At 45.8% G+C, this 16,163-nt stretch overlaps 1 protein-coding gene across 1 annotated transcript in view; it reads left to right on the top strand.

Moving 5' to 3' along the window:
* Positions 1-12,441: 12,441 nt before the first annotated feature.
* The window catches only part of Cds1 (CDP-diacylglycerol synthase 1), a 69,394-nt gene continuing 65,672 nt past the window's right edge, over positions 12,442-16,163 (top strand). The window contains exon 1 of the mRNA XM_075943051.1: positions 12,442-12,696. Within this exon, the coding sequence (XP_075799166.1) occupies positions 12,580-12,696 (117 nt within the window). The 5' untranslated portion in view covers positions 12,442-12,579. The remainder of the gene's footprint in view (positions 12,697-16,163) is intronic.

Genomic DNA, 16,163 nt, shown 5'->3' with positions numbered 1-16,163 from the left:
TGATGAATGAGTGAGGAGAGGAAAAGACCGAGTTGACCCTTGCGTGTTGGGCACAGACTCTGACACATCCTCCTGGATCACCCAACAGCATTGCAGATGGGTGCCAAGATGTGTCGACTGAAGCAAGCAGAAAGTTATGGAGCAGCAAAGAAAGAACAAAAATAAAGGGAACTGGACTGGAGACCCATCGCAAACGACCGTTTCCCACTTGACTGAGATAATACATCTGACTATTAATACCACAGCGTATTATCTGACACTCTTTTCTTGAGTGGGTGGATTGAGGCTTCCAGACACAGGATTTATGGTTTTTCTTAATGTTAAGGATGATGAAACTGACATTTTTCAAATAACATAATTTTAAGGGCTGCTTATTTCCTTGTATGTTGTGCATAACTCATGACTTTATATTTTTTTACCATTTTGTGTACTCTCATTCTGTTTTTATGTTATTAACATATTTAATGTTTCTGTATAACTTTTAAGTTTTTACAAAATCTTTACCCTGCTTGATTTTATTTATATTTTCATGAATTTTTCCTACAGCTTTTATTACTGTTTGCTTGAGAAATCAAATGGAAGCATTTGTAAAATAGTTGTAATGAAGTATATATATATGTATATATGTGCACACATATATTTACATACATATTCTTTTTTGCATAGGCATTTAAACGTTAAGAATTCATTAAAATGGTCATTCCTTGAAGACGAGGATTTTTTTCCCCCTGAAATCACATGACACCCAGTGTGCAGCCATACAGAGCAGGGCTTTGAAGGTTTTAGTGACAAGTCTCTTGAGTCTTGAGTTTCTTTTCTCTAAGTGCATAGCAGCTAAAAATATAAAATAAAATGAAATAAAAGAATCATACTGTTCCCTTGGAGGAGGGTGTCGGGTAGAGCACAGTTCCTCCTCCCCACAGCCTCACACCACTCTCTTGTATTCATAGCAAGAGAACATTTCCCAGTAAGAGCAGAGGGCACTGAACAGTTCTCTGATGCTCACCGGAGAGTTTTTCTGGTGAACACGTGGAGCCCCATGCGGACAACAAGTCAATACAAAGGATGCACTGGGGGTTCTTCTGCCGATCTCTGCTCTCAACTTCTAGCCATAGGGTCAGGTGATGCATTTTTAATACTTTGTCTTTCATTGAACTATACATTTTCCTCACTTCCGTTCCTTTCTTTCCTCTCCCCTTCCACCCTCCCCACTGCCTCTCAAGCTCCCAATTTACTCGGGAGAGCTTGTTTTTATCTCCTCCCTAGGGTATCCATGTATGTCTCTCTTAGGGTCATATTTGTTGTCTAAGTTCTCTGGAGTTGTGAACTGTAGGCTGGTTATTCTTTGCCACCTATGAATTTTGATATGCAGACTATGTTAATAAACACGGAAAAGCAATTTTAAAAGGTGCATGTCTATGGGATCAGGTATTACCAGGCAGACCTACTGAGCATGCCCAGAGACTACTGGAAGGACAGCTAGGAACCTCGATTGCTCATTTCAAGACCTGGTCAATTTTCCCTTCCTTGCTATGTTTATGATCACAGCGGTAGCTTGAATGTAATTGGCCCTCAAAATCTCACAGGGAGTGGCTCTATTAGGAGGTGTGGCGTTATTGGAGGAAGTGTATCACTGTTGGAGTGGAATCTGAGGTTTCAGGATACCACCCAGTGAGTCATTCCACTTCCTGTTGCCTGTAAGATGTAGGACTCTCAGCTCCAGCACCATGTCTGTCTGCACACTGCTATGCTCTCCGTCATGATGATAATGGACTGAACTTCTGAATCTCTTAGCGAGTCACTCCACTTGAATGTTTTCTACCCTAACTATGACAGTCATTCTTTGTGTTCTGGAACACGTGATGCACCTTTTGAATATTTGTCAAGGAGCCCACAGATCTGAGGAATGTCTCCAATGTACACAGAGTAGACGGATACTAGTCATTTATCCTCTTAAGATGGCCAAGTGACAAGGCAGATTTGTTTGTTTCCCTGCTGAAGGCAACTCTATACTCTTGCCTTGTAGAAGACGTTTTCACTGCACTACTAATCTCTTCCTCAAACATACTGAACTTGACAAAACCTAGTAAGAGTGCGTTTGTTCCCCGAGCTCAGTGGAAAAGGAATTACACTCTGTCCCAGGTATTGATGGGGAGTGAACAAAAATGAGAAACAACACAAAACCCACTGCCGTAAAAACGAGAACCAAATCTCTTAAGCATTTTAGGTTAGTAAGACTTCTGGTCCACCCACCTACTTTGGGCTCCTCCCAAGTATCTGAAGGCCGCAGTGGAGGGTCTTGGTCCTTTTAGCAACTCCATGTATCAGGCTTTCCCAAGTAAGTGTAGAAATATGTATCAGATAGTAAACTAAATTGTAAATTATTGTTATGGATCCAGATAAGATCAACTTGCTGGCCATAATTATTTGGGCTATTAATATTAATTTGATGAAGAAATCAATAAAGTCTCTAAAATAGGACCAAATATTATTAGTGGATCAAACTATGTGAAAAAAGGATTACCAGACAGCTGGTCATACAAGGAATGTAGAGTGTAGAAGTGTTCTGTCATGTTAACCAATGCAGTCGTTCCTAATGATTTATTTTATTTTTAATTATGCTTATGTCTGTGTGTCTGTGAGTATTTGCATATGTACAGGTGCTTACAAAGGCTGAAGGGGTCATCAGATCCCTTGGAATCGGAGATACAGGCTATTGTGAGCTGTCCGATGTGAGTGGCGCGGTCAAACTCAGGGCCTTGGGAGACCCCCTTAACCACTGAGCCATCCTTCCAGCCACAGCTGTAGCAAGTTCTTCAACATGACGGTGATGACATTTTGCAAACCAAAGCTGAGGTTTCATGTAGTCTAATTGGAGAATTCTGAGGGACTATGATAATATATAAATATGAAAGCTTGTCAATATTTAAAAAATCTGATTCACACATACTTACTAATAAGTATGCCATATTTTTAAAAATACAAATAATTGCCACCATCTCAAAAAATCCCAGATTCCTAACCAACAACAATGAGGCTTGGAAATGCTCTATTTCATTGCAATCATCACTTAAACGTTATACCATGGTTTTATGTTCCTTATTAAGTTTCCAATGCTGTGAGAAAATCAAGTTAAAAGTAGGAAAGAGTAATTTCCCTGGTAGTCTCAGAGGGCCTCTACCTGTAGGCCTACAATGAGGACGAGCATCCTGCTGGGGAATGCAGGAAGAACTGTTAGTCACTGTCTGGTGGTCAGGAGAGAGGGAGGGGAAGAGGAGAAAGGGAAGGAGAGAGGAAGAAAAGAGGAGAAACAGAAAATAAAGAGGAGAGAGATAGAAGGAGGGAAAGGAGAAGGAGAAGGAAGGGGGTAGGCTGTGGTTTCAGAGTCACGGTCCCAACGACTTGACTTCCTTCTATTAGGCCTACTCTCCCACAGGTTGCACCATCTCCCAATAATACCACAGGCTGCCAATCAAAACTCTAACACACGGACCTTTGGGAGTCTAGATACAAGCTACAGCAGCAGCTAACGGGACTGTGGCAGAGTATTTCCTTAACACAATCAACCAGAGTCAGTCTGTCTCTGCACCTAGGAGCCTCATTACCTGTGGATTCCAGCAACTTGCTGAACACAGATGAAAACCACTGATTTAGTCTGCAGCAATGTGTTGGCTCAGTCCTGACTTTATTTGGTTTCGGTTTGATTTTTGCTTTTGTTGTCTGTTTTGTTTTGTTTTCTAGCATCAGTATCTCAACCACTCTTATTTCATATTGTCCTGGAATTAAGAAGTCCAGCTTAGCCTCCAACTCGCAGCGATCCTCCTGCCTCTGTCTCCCAAGTACTGGGGTTGCAGGGAGGTCCCATGCCTGGCTGGGATCCAACCCTTCCAAGAGCAGGTATTTACTTGGTCCATTTCCCAGAAGACACAAGTCCACCTGTATTTGAAGAACGAAATACTCACCTGTTACACAGTATCAGAGACATGTATAGACTCTCTCTTGTGTCTATTTAAAAACATAAATCTTATTTTTGCTTAAAATGTGCTTTTGCCAATAGTCAAAGGAAAGTCACGTGTAAGTACTCCATCCTTTAAAATTGTGAATTTATAGAAAGTGTCTGATTAAATCACTACCACGTGATTTTCCCAGGGAACGTAGGACTCATGGAGGGAGCTGAAGTGTAAGGAGTTCCACAGCCCTCATGCTGTGTACATGGACACAACAGATTCCAGTTAATAGTGGGAGCTCTGTCTGGGTTATTTTTGACTCCTCTCAGGGATTGAACATAAATCCTTTTGGTAAGCTGATGTTTCCAAAGACACCCCACTTCCTGTCTCACTTTCCACCTTCCCCACCAAAACAATAGTAGTGTTTTCTGTTCTTTAAGGTCCTCTTGAGTACAGCAGTGACTTTAGAGATCAAATAGTCCTCTCTTTCAGAATGTGGATTTTAAGAATATGAATAACAATAATAGGTCATGTTGACAGGGGTTTCAGTCCTGCCCTGTCCTGCAGCCGTTCAGTTCCAAAGAAACGCACAGAGGCTTACATTAATTACAAACTGGTTGGCCTTTAGCTCAGGCGTCTTATTAATTCATATCTTATATTAACACCTAATTCTTGTCTGTGTTAGCCATGTGGCTTGGTACCTTTTATCAGTGAGGCATCCTCATCTTGCTTCCTCTGTGTCTGGGTGACAGCTGCAGACTGAGCCTTTCCTCTTCCCAGAATTCTCCTAATCTGGTTGCCACGCCTATACTTCCTGCCTAGCTACTGGCCAGTCAGCATTTATTAAACAAATACAAGTGACAAATCTTTGCAGGGTACAGACCATTTTGCCACAGCACCCCCCTTTTTTCAAAACAAAAACTCCGAATTTAATCTTCTTTGTTTAGCTTTCTTCCTGACCATTATCCACAACAACCTGAAACCAAAACACTCTAAACAAAAACAAACATCCATAATTTATTTTTGGGCATATAGGCATAGTTTTCCAGGCTATTTCCTGCTGACTGGGGGCTCTGATAATCTTATGGGGACCTAAAGAAAATTTAGGATTATGGTCAAGTCCCACAGCAAGGCCACACTGCTGTCCTCCACAATGGCCAGGCATGTTCTCAGGAGTGTACATAAAGTAGTCAGTTTATTCTCTATAAGGATGGTGAAGAAAATGATGTTGTAGGGTTTGAGGAAATGCTGAAGGAAGAACCCAGACTCAAATAGTATGTAAGAATAAAAGCGCTATTTACTATGCCCACATATGCGGCGTCACTCACAAAATGACAGTGACCCTGAGAGGAGCTTGAAGGCTTCTTTTAAGCACAGCTAGGGGAATTTCATTTCAAATATGATTGGTTAAACAAGCAACAGTTACATCAATACACTTTTAATTGGTTGAGGTTTAATCTTTGGACATACGTGGGTCAGTTTCAAGGGGGTTGCAGAAACTGTCCTTGAGACATAGTGGGGCTGATTCAGGCCTTGTTCATGCCCTCTCCCTCATCCCTGAATGTAATTTGTTGATAAATGATCCTTTGTTGGGAGAGACACCTGTTTGCCCCGCTTGGAGAACTGAGCCTAAATTCAAATGTAAGAGTGGGAAAGTTTAAACCCTTGAGAGTCTCTATTTTACTAAATACATAGACCCTTAGGTTCAGAGAGGGTTTTAGCTCTTCAGTCAAGGCTAGCAGGGGCAGAGCCGAGATTTGCACTCAGACTGGTTCCCTAACTCACACACAGTTTTACAACAAAGACACTCATGTGGTCACTCTAATGGTGTGTATTTAAAAGTATAAAACTTCTATCTTTGCTTACCATGTACCCTTCTACCCACCATCCGGGGAAAATGCATTTAGCTCCGTCCTTTGAAAGCCCAGCTCCCACGCTGCTTGCTTCTGCCATCAAAAATTTCTTTGCCTCCTGAACCAGGTAGAATTTGAATTATAGACGTGTAGATGACAAGCCTGTGGTTATGTCACAGTCCTGACTCCAGCTGAGGGAGGCTGAGGGTGGAGACCGAGGCTTTCTGGCTAGCCTGGGCTCTGTAGTGAGTTCAAGGTCAGCCTGGGCTTCCTAGAGAATTACTCAAGACAGCAACAACAACAAAACCAAGACATACACTCTCCCATCCCCCACCCACTTAGGTTTCAACACAAAACTTCCTTTAGAAACCCATCGTTCTGAATTTCCTGACTTTTTTCTTGTAAAATGGGAATAATGATAATATTTGCCATTTCTTATAGGTGAAGTAGAACAAGTGAAAGGATGTGTGTGAGAGTTCTGTGTGAAGTGTTACCTGAAGAGACTTTAGACCTGTCAGTTAGGGCGTGGCTTCATCCACATCTGATAAAGAGACTTTAAACCTGTCAGTTAGGATGTGGCTTCAGCCACGTCTGATGAAGGCGCAGGTGAGTTGGGTGAGAGCTTGAAGATGGTAAATAGAGACATGACCCCCAACTCAGGACTATTGGCGCATGAACCCCAGGTTTCTACCACCCCATTGCATTCCCTCCGGTCTCTCTCACTGTAACATCACAGGCCTCAGCATTGTTTTCCTGCACAGTTTAAAAATAAGAGTGTTGTGAATGACAATTATCTTTCAAGACTTTCCCCATAAGATGCCTCATTGATTGGTTTAATTTAGAAACCCTGTTTTTGTTCTTTTTTACTAATTTATTTTACTTTACCTTTTTATTTTTGAGATTTTATTTTAATCATAATATTTCTCCTTCCCTTTCCTCCCTCCAAACCCTTCCATATATCCTTCCTTCTCTCCTTCAAATTCATGGCCTTTTAAAAAACTAATTATTAGCCAGGCGGTGGTGGCGCACGCCTTTAATCCCAGCACTCGGGAGGCAGAGGCAGGCGGATCTCTGTGAGTTCGAGGCCAGCCTGGTCTACAAGAGCTAGTTCCAGGACAGGAACCAAAAAGCTACGGAGAAACCCTGTCTTGAAAATAAAAATTAAAAAAACCTAATTATTATTACATCCATATATGTATTTGTATATGCATAAATATTCCTAAACATAACCTGTACAGTCCATATAATGTTACTTGTGTGTTTGTTTCCAGGGCTGCTGGGCTCTAAACGCATAAAGAGGACCACCACCTCGTCTGCTCCCAGCTTTATTCAGTTGTCTGTAGTTAGTTCTTCCGGTAGGATCGAGGCCTCATGGGCTTTTTCCTGGGCGCTTTGGCATGCTCGTTGATATTCTCCTTGGTTAGCTCACATTTCAGCAGTCATGTTGGTAAACTTTTACAGCCATAGCTTCCTATGTTACTGGAAGACAGACCCTCATGACAAACTCCCTGAGCCTCTGCTCTTTACCGTCTTTCTGTGCCCATTTTCCACCATGTTCCCTGAGCTTAGGTGCAGGAATGTTTCACAGATGTGTCTGCTGGGACTAGGCTCCACAGCTCTCCATACTGACTGCTTGTGGTTTTCTGGATTGGTCTCTTTCTGATGCAAAAAGACATATACTTGATGAGGGGAGAAGACTACACGTGCATATAAGGTCAAATGTTTCTAGGTTACTGCTAGGGATTATTCTGGTTGTAGACTCTCCTCCAATAACCATGGTTTTACTAGCACTGGTTAATTACGTAGGTTTTCAGTGCTCGGCATGAAATCTCTCTTGTTGTATGGGTCTTAAGTCCAATTAGAGGGTAGTTGGTTATCAACAAGTAATGTGTACCACTATTGCACCGGTAGGGTAGTTACTGATGTAGTTCATAGGTGTCATAGCTGGGTGGGACTGTTGGTTGCTTCTCTTCTCTGGAAGCTTGCATGGTGCCTTCTGATACCATAAAAGCTAGTTTCCTGGAGGGGGCATCCTTGTCAGTTGCTCAGGGGTCTTTAGGTCCTGTTTCTGAAGTGCATGGTGTCTTCAGCAATAGGGACTTACTTTCCACCTTTAGGGGGTAACCTAGGGCAACAGGGATTGACCTTATATTTGGGAGTCTCTTAGCCCTGGCCACTGACTCAGAAAAGGGCTTCTCTTGTCAGGTATTGGGGTTTTGTTCAGTCATTTGTCTTATTCAATATTCTATTGCTGTGAAGAGGTGTCATAACCACAGCCACCCTTATAAGAGGAAGAATTTAACTGGGGCTTGCTTGCTGTTTCACAGGTTAAATCCATTATCATCATGGTGGGAAGCATGGTGGTCCACAGGCAGACATGGTGCAGGAGCAAGTAGCTAAGAGTTCTACATCTAGATCCATAGGCATCAGGAAGAAGAGAGAGCCACTGGGTCTGGCTTGGGTCCTTGAAACCACTAAGCCCACCCCCCAGAGACGTACTTCTTCCAACAAGGCCAGACCTCCTAAACCTTTCAAAAACTACCACTCCCTGGTGAGCAAGCATTCAAATCTATGAGCTGATGGGGGCCATTCTTATTCAAACCACTGCAGTGGACTTTGGTTCTTGGAAGGAGCATTGTCAGCCTAGCTGGGGAAAGTTCATTAAAATTACTATCTGCAGGCCGGGCGGTGGTGGCGCACGCCTTTAATCCCAGCACTCGGGAGGCAGAGGCAGGCGGATCTCTGTGAGTTCGAGACCAGCCTGGTCTACAAGAGCTAGTTCCAGGACAGGCTCCAAAACCACAGAGAAACCCTGTCTTGAAAAACCAAAAAAAAAAAAAATATTATCTGCACTGAATTACATGTATTATTTTTAGGTAAATAGCTAATCATTCGATTCCTCGTGGCTTTTTTAGCCATCTATTTTGTTATTTCACTTCTCTTTCCCCTTAAATCAGAAATGATTACCTCCAACTTATTTATATAAAGAGCTGGAAGAGGTAGCAGAGAAGGTAGGTCAGGCCACAAAAGCTATAGGAAGGGTATCCAGGCAACCAGAAACCCTTGGCGAGGCAGAGTTCTCCTTTGCTTGGCGAGCTGGGAGGTGAAGCCTGTAGGGCCCAGCATGACAAGCTCCATAGAGGCCTGAGTCTCAGTAGTTCACCCTGAGGCTATGAAGACCACAAACTGAGACTACTCAGGTAACACCCAGGAACAAACCAACCTAAGGAAATTCCTAAGGTTCATTCCAACCATTGTAGATAGGATCACCTGCCAGTACACACCCATTGCTTTTCACCAGGACACCCCTAGACACGTGTCAGCCAATCAGGAGTCCTAAACCTTAGAAATCCTCTGTCAGCCAATCAGGAGTCCTAAACCTTAGAAATCCTCTCACCCCCACCTTTGCTACTTATAAAAACCCAACTCTAACTGATCACTGTAATACATTGGACACGCGAAGAGACCGAGTTTGCAAATTTGTGTAAGAAAGGCTCTTTGCTTTTATACAGGGCTCGGTCTCCTGGTTGGTTTTCGGGCGACTCTGTGATCTGGGAATAACACAGCCAAGGATGTGGGAAGCAGCTCAAATTCTCACCTAAGAGGGAGACTTTACTCAGTCTTGAAACCTCAGGACGCAGTTCTTGGAGGAGCAGTAGCAGGTCTCTGCATATTCTGTTCCTATTATTGCAGGCAATGGGAAAAATTAAAACCCAAGCTAAAATAGACACCATAAAAATAACATCATCACTGCATGCTCTCACACTACCCAGCCACTCCCTTGGTAAGAGCTAAGCAGTTCCAGGACCACTGCCATGGAAACTCTTCAAATTAGCCAGGAGTCTCTTGACCCAGTGTCTCCCACACACTCTGGGACTCCTGGAGGCCCTTCAGCAGGTCAAACTGTAGTGACAGCGGAGGCTTGGGAATCCTTACATGTCAGATTTTGTACCATAGAACACAAACACAAAGGTGGAGAAAAGTGAAAGAGAAAAAAAAAGGAAAGAAAAAGGGCCTTGAATAAAGTCTGCAAATGTTAAGTGCAATAAAGCCAGCTATCATCGAATATATTGTAATATATCTTAATTAAAATATAAAATATTACTGGAACTTCTTTGAATACATGTTAAACTTAATCTCTTTTAAAGGTGAAGTGAAGCATGAAGAAATGTGGATACGCATGTGTATCAATTAGAGTTCTCTAGAGAGACAGCCCGGACACAGTCCATCTATCTGTCTATCATCTACCTACTAGCTAACTATCACCTACCTTATCTATCTATCTATCTATCTATCTATCTATCTATCTATCTATCTATCTATCTATCATCTATCATCTATGTGATTTATTAGAGTGGCTTGCAGGTTGTATTCTGAGTATTCCAACAATGACTGTCTTCTGATGTGAAGTCCAAGAATACTTGTTCAGCCCAAGATGACTGGATGTCTCAGCTGGTCTTCAGTACACTCGGGGATTCCAAAGAAGGCTCTAATAACAGTGAAGGAATGACCTTGCCAGCAAGAGCAAGGGCAAGCAAGAAAATGTCAAGAACTTCCTCCTTCCAGGTTCTGGCTGCCACAGGCAGGTGTGGCCCAGATTTAGGTGGGTCTTCCAACCAAGAAAAATACCTCACAGGGTTTTAGTTCCAGATATAGTCAAGTTGACAACCAAGAACAGCGGTCACACTGCATAAGTCAAAACATTAAAGACAAAACATGAACACCAAGTAACTTCCTATCAAGCCATGTATCTCTATCCATTTGCTTCCCATTCACCTTCTTCAACAAACGCTGCTGACTGAGGGTAAGGGCTGGCTCTGGGGCAAGATCTTAGTCTGTGGTTCCATCGATCATTCAACTAGAGTCAATAACTATAATGAAGACAGAAATAAATTACCATGTCAGCTGAAACACAGAGAGCGGCAGAACTTAGAGAAGGGCGGGAGTACTGTGATGACGGACATTGTCTGGCTGGCTTCCCTGAGCAGAGAAGCACTCTGTTACGTTCACTGTCTTCTCTCATCCCTCTTAGTTCTACTCCCCCTACCGCAAAGGGGAAAGAAAGGAAGGAAGAAGGGGTTGACTGCTGGAGGGAAAGAGAATTGTTGAGCCACCTCCTTGTGCCAGGGGAAGGAAAGGCTAGCGTCTGTAAGGGCTAGGAGGGGTCAGGAGGCCAGCCTCCTTACTATTCATTTTACAGATCTGCCGGGTGGGATCGACAGCCTTCTGTGGCCTCTTCTGTGGAAAGGATTACTTTACCTTCCCATCAGAAAGTGCTTTATCCCTGGCCCTCCAAAAATGTAGAACTAACCTAATCACTTGAAGTCTTTTATTCTTTACCCAAACAAACAAACCAACAAACAAACCCCAAACCAAAACAACACACACACACACAATCACGCGTAGGACTTACTCTTGTCTTCCATTAGTTTTCAGTGATATTTATCATAAATGTAGCGATCAGTGGACAGCTTTCTGGAATCCCCCATGTATGCAGGGCTTGGGGATTGGAGTTGAGTCCTAGGTGTGGCTTCCAGTGTCTCAGAGTCCGCTGAGCACTCTCAGGCCCGTCTTCATTATTTTTTGCTACTCTGCTTACAAAGAACAAATTATAATTCCTCTACACTTTTGGGAAATGAAGCTGGCATCCCTAACTGAACTTGACAGCTTTAAAGATCTGCTGTTTCTCATTGTGTCTTAATCTGATGTTTGAGTTTTCCTGACTAGTTATTAGAGTGTAAGAACAACATATTACTTGTTTTTACTTTGTCAGTAATGACCCGAGAATTTGTTGATTTATTACATTAAAGGCGCTCCTCTGCCTGGTTTGTGGAATACGTGTCACGTTAGCCTTTAAGGACCAGCTAGCAAATGCATGTGAAGAACACTAAGAACCTGCTAACAGGATTTAGAAGGGAATTAACGCAGATTATGTGTCCGTCCCGCTCCAGTTTTAGCGTCCCAAGGTCCTTGTCTTTCGGAGAGACACGGTTGGCGGTGGCGCTCTAAGGCATCCAAGGTTCTCTGTGGAATCCACGGTAGAACATGTTGTGAGAGTCAAAATCAAAAGCCCGAGTTTTCCCAGTGCAGAACCTGGTACGAGATTTAAACTATTGGCCAACTCATCCCCAGGCACCGCGGAGGCAAATCTGGAACGCGGAGCCAACGGGTCTGTCCTGCCGAGCAAGTTTCTGCTTGGGGACGCCTGCGAAGCTCCGCCGCGCCGCGGCGCGTCAAGCTGGGCCGAGTCCCTTGAAGGAGCCGGCTGAGCTCGCTCTAACGCCCCTGCGCCGTCGAGGGCTTCCCCGTCGCGCGGGTTCGCCTCCAGGTCTCCCACCTCCACGGCCCGGCGCGCACCTTTCCGAGCCCCCACCTGGGCTCGGGCCCGGGCGGTGACGTCATCACCCGGGGGCGTGGCCCGGGGCACCGCAGTGCAGCGCGGAGGGGCGGGCGGGGCGGGGCCTGCCGGCGGCGCGTGACCGTGCTGCGGGAGCTCAGCGGCGGGAAGGTGGGGCGGGCGGGCGAGCCGTGTGGCGCGGTCGCGAGGCGCGAGGGAGGGCCGGCCTCCCTCCCGCTCCTCCGCCCTCTGGGGCCAGTGCGTGGAGCCGCGCACCTGGCAACGGCGCCGCCGCGTCCCCGCCCGCCCGCGCCTGCCCGCACCCCCTGCCGGCGGCCTCGAGCGCTCGCTCGTTGATGCCGTTCTGGGGGTGACCCGGCGCGGCTCCGCGGTGGCGGGGCGCTAGACGACGCCAGCCCAGCCAGCGACGCGGGAGCGGGACATGCTGGAGCTGCGGCACCGCGGGGGCTGCCCCGGTCCCGGGGGAGCGGGGACACCGCCACCCCGCGAGGGAGAGGCGGCCGGCGGCGACCACGAAACCGAGAGCACCAGCGACAAAGTGAGTGAGAGAGTCAGAGAGAATGAGGCGGGGCCCGGGCCGCGCCCCCAGAGCGGGCGTGCCGGCCGCGGGGGTCCTGCGTGTTCCCCGGGGCGTGCGAGGCCAGGGCTGCCGCACTTGAACCTGTGCACTGTAGATTCTTCCCCCATCCCGCACCCTAACCCCGCTCAGGGGCCAGGATGGAACCCGTCACCGCGGGCGCTCCGGCAGTCTACTCCCTCGCCTCTCCTTGGTAGGGCGACAAAGTTGGGAGTAAACTTAAGACGGGCACCTTGGGTTCTAGGCTGTCATTGGAGCCTGACGCAGACCGGCTCTGGAGCTGCTCCAAGCTGCGCTTTCGTTTCTCTGTTCTTTTTTCCGGGCTGATAAGATTTCGGAGGGTTTGAGTCTGTCGTTCATGGGGAACACGTGAGAGCATCTCACACGGGGCAGTTGTCCCCACCAGCGGTTTCCCTTTAACCGAACAGGCTAATTCCAGACTTGGCACATACATACCCCACCTTAGAATAGATTAACCTTGCTTCATACTTAAAGACTTGCAGGTGTAGTACCACTGTTAAAGTTAAAGCTAGTCAGGAGTTTAGGTGTTTTCCTAATAAGCTGGTGCCAGTAAGAACTTTTGGAGAAAAAAAAAACATGCAGTTTTATGGCCGTGTGAAATAGGTAGATTGGGAAACTGGGCCAGAGAATACCTTAACTATAAAAGCTATGTTTACAGAATTCCACTTTGCTTGAGAAACTCAAAACTTTTGAATCATCCTTTGAATTCCTTTGTGGACGATGGTGTGGTGGTGTTTGCTCATAATCCCAGCACCAGGGAATAGGGAAAGGTGGAGGCAAAAAAAAAATAATAATTTCCACTTTGTAGTAAGCTTGACCCTGGCCCCAGTCTCAAAACAGAAAGACTGCTCTCTAGTTGTCTTAAGATGGCCCAAGGTCTTGCAAGCCCACTGATTTTTGTGACCGAAACCTAATTGCAATTGCCCCACCTCTGTGTTGTTCTAACACTGGGGCAGCTTGATTGTTCTTCCAAAAGCTTATGTTAATGAACTCGATGGAGCTTGAGGTACAAATCTGTGCCAGGAAAACACGGAAGCAATAAACACGCTGGTGATCTTAGGACCAAAACTTTGGACTCGGTGAGTTGACAGCGTCTTCCATACTGGTGATAGGCATGAGGCTCAAACGAGAGTCTGGGAAATAGGATACATCTTCTAGCTGTGCAAGGTTGGAAGCTGGAGACGGTGGGGCTAAGAACAGCCTTTTGTGGAAACTGCCTTAGGAACTAGACCCAGAATAGAATTAATTAGGTTGGGATTTTGTTTTAGCACTGCTATCCTTTGGAATTAAGGAAATACCAGCCTCCTCATGTTGACTTCCCTAACTAGAGAAAGCTAGTGAGCTTTTATTAAGACAAAACGTGTCCTGAAAACGTGAAACAGTGCGTAAAATAGCTCTTGAGTGGATTTACTTACATTGTAAGCACCAGAATGTATTTAAAACAGAAACGGCTTCTGTGGTATCATTTGCCTCATTAGACTCGTCATCCCCCTTTGGTGACTTGTTTACCCCACTGGCTTGTGTGTTTGTTTATAATATGCTGTGTTGTTAGCTGCCATTGGTACATATTTTGGCGGACGTGGTTTTCCAAGATGAAATGCGTCCGTCTGTAACTCATCTTGTGGTGATTTCTTAGATGAGGGTGAACTTGGTCAAACGGCTGAAATATTCTTATACTTCTGGAGTGTTCTCTCAAGGGGCCCTTGACTTGCCAGGCTTTGAGGCGTTGAGCTGTATCTTCTGTCCTTTCTTATCAGGGTGTGTATTTGAACACACCTATATTTCCAGGTCAAGGGCTATTTTTAAATCAGTTGCCCGTTGGAGGCTGGTTAATATTTGGTCCATCGAAACTCTTTTAAGTGCTGTTCTGTTCAAGAGCCAGTAAAGAACAAGAAGAAAAAAATCCCTTTGAGTTTAATGTAAGAAGTAGAGGAGGTGCTTTATAGCCTGCTATTAAACTGCACCCCATGCTTTGCCCTTTTTTAGCCTTTATATTGGTGTTAATGTGACATTTCCATTGTTCAGGACCCTGAGACTTCTGCCTAGAGAAGGCTCTGTGTTTGGAGAATTAACGTGTGGGAAAAGTGCTTCTTACCTCCAGGGGAATGTTACAGGACTTGTAATGGTGGAGTAGTACTTGGCAGAGGACAAGGACCCCTTCAGCCCAGTCCCCACCCTGGAGCCTTGTGTGGGTTAGATTCAGTAGGCAGCCATGAAGGCCTTGTTAGCCCTGGAAGGTCTGAATGAACTATCGTCTGGACACTGTAGGAGAAACTTTAAAGAGCACCCGAGGGTTGAAGTGGGAAGAAAGGATGCCTGGGAATCCAGTCAGGTGGACAGCGGTTAGGGCAGGGTGTTCTAGGCAAAAGGCATGCAGAGCTGCTGCTTGACTCGGCATTCTAGGGACAGAACACAGAAATTCGTTTAGAAATCCCAGAGCATAAACTGCCTGTTTGGGAGGTAGGGTTGAGCACTCGAGAGCCTTATAGCTTTTGATGTTCCTCTCTGTTCATGGACTCTGGGAAGCTACTGGACTTGGTTTTTGTTGTTGTTTTGGTTGCTGGTTTCCTCTGAAGTAGTGTTTCATGTGTAGTCCAGGCTGAGCTGGAACTTACCAGCCTCTTGTCTTTCTCCCCCCTCCTCCCCAGTGATGGGGTTAGGTGTGCACACCACCATGGGTAGCTTGTCCCTGGGAACTTCTGTAGAGACGTGCATAGCTCTGGAGCAGTGGTCTGGAAAGTGCTGGAACTAGTCAGGAACCCTGAAGAGGAGGGTAGGATTGCAGAGCTATCTGGGGAATTAATGGGCTAGTCAGTCTAGGGCAGCGATGTCCTGCAGCGTAGAGAAGGCATGTATCTTTCAAAAGATGGCGGTGCTTATGTTGAGACTAACGGAAGAGTGTCCATACCAGAAAAGAGTTAGGGATGTAAGGGGTAACCAAGATAAAGGGTCCTGGGTGTCAAAAGAGGAGGGGTTGCTCGGAAGGTATCCTGAGTAGTGCTTTAGGCTAAAGGCCGAGGCACACACAGAATTCAGCCAAAGCTCTTGGTGGAAGCCAGGCTCTCTGTTAGGAAGGTGAGGGGAGCACACTTGGTAGCTGTTGTTGGGAAGGGGCAGTGTAATGGCAGCGTTAAGATTGGGGGACCGACCATCTCCTCAGGACAACTGTTGCTCCTCAGGATGACTGTCCCCTCAAGGACGTGCTGAAGAGGAGGTGGAAAGATTGTAAGAGCCGGAGGTGATGGGTGACTCACGACAGGCCTGATGCACGGATGAACTCGCCTGAGTTCTGAGCCTGAGGCAGCATGTGCAGGTCCCGCCCAGATGGGGGCCCCAGCTCTGAGAAAGGGGAGCAGACAGGGGCGCCTACCCCTACCCAGGAAACTATCCACAGCTGATACCTCCGT

Source organism: Microtus pennsylvanicus, chromosome 12 (genome assembly GCF_037038515.1).
Source record: "Microtus pennsylvanicus isolate mMicPen1 chromosome 12, mMicPen1.hap1, whole genome shotgun sequence".
In the NCBI taxonomy this organism is placed as follows: domain Eukaryota; kingdom Metazoa; phylum Chordata; class Mammalia; order Rodentia; family Cricetidae; genus Microtus; species Microtus pennsylvanicus.
Note: the sequence above shows the minus strand (reverse complement) of the source record. Positions and strands in the feature narration are given on the sequence as shown.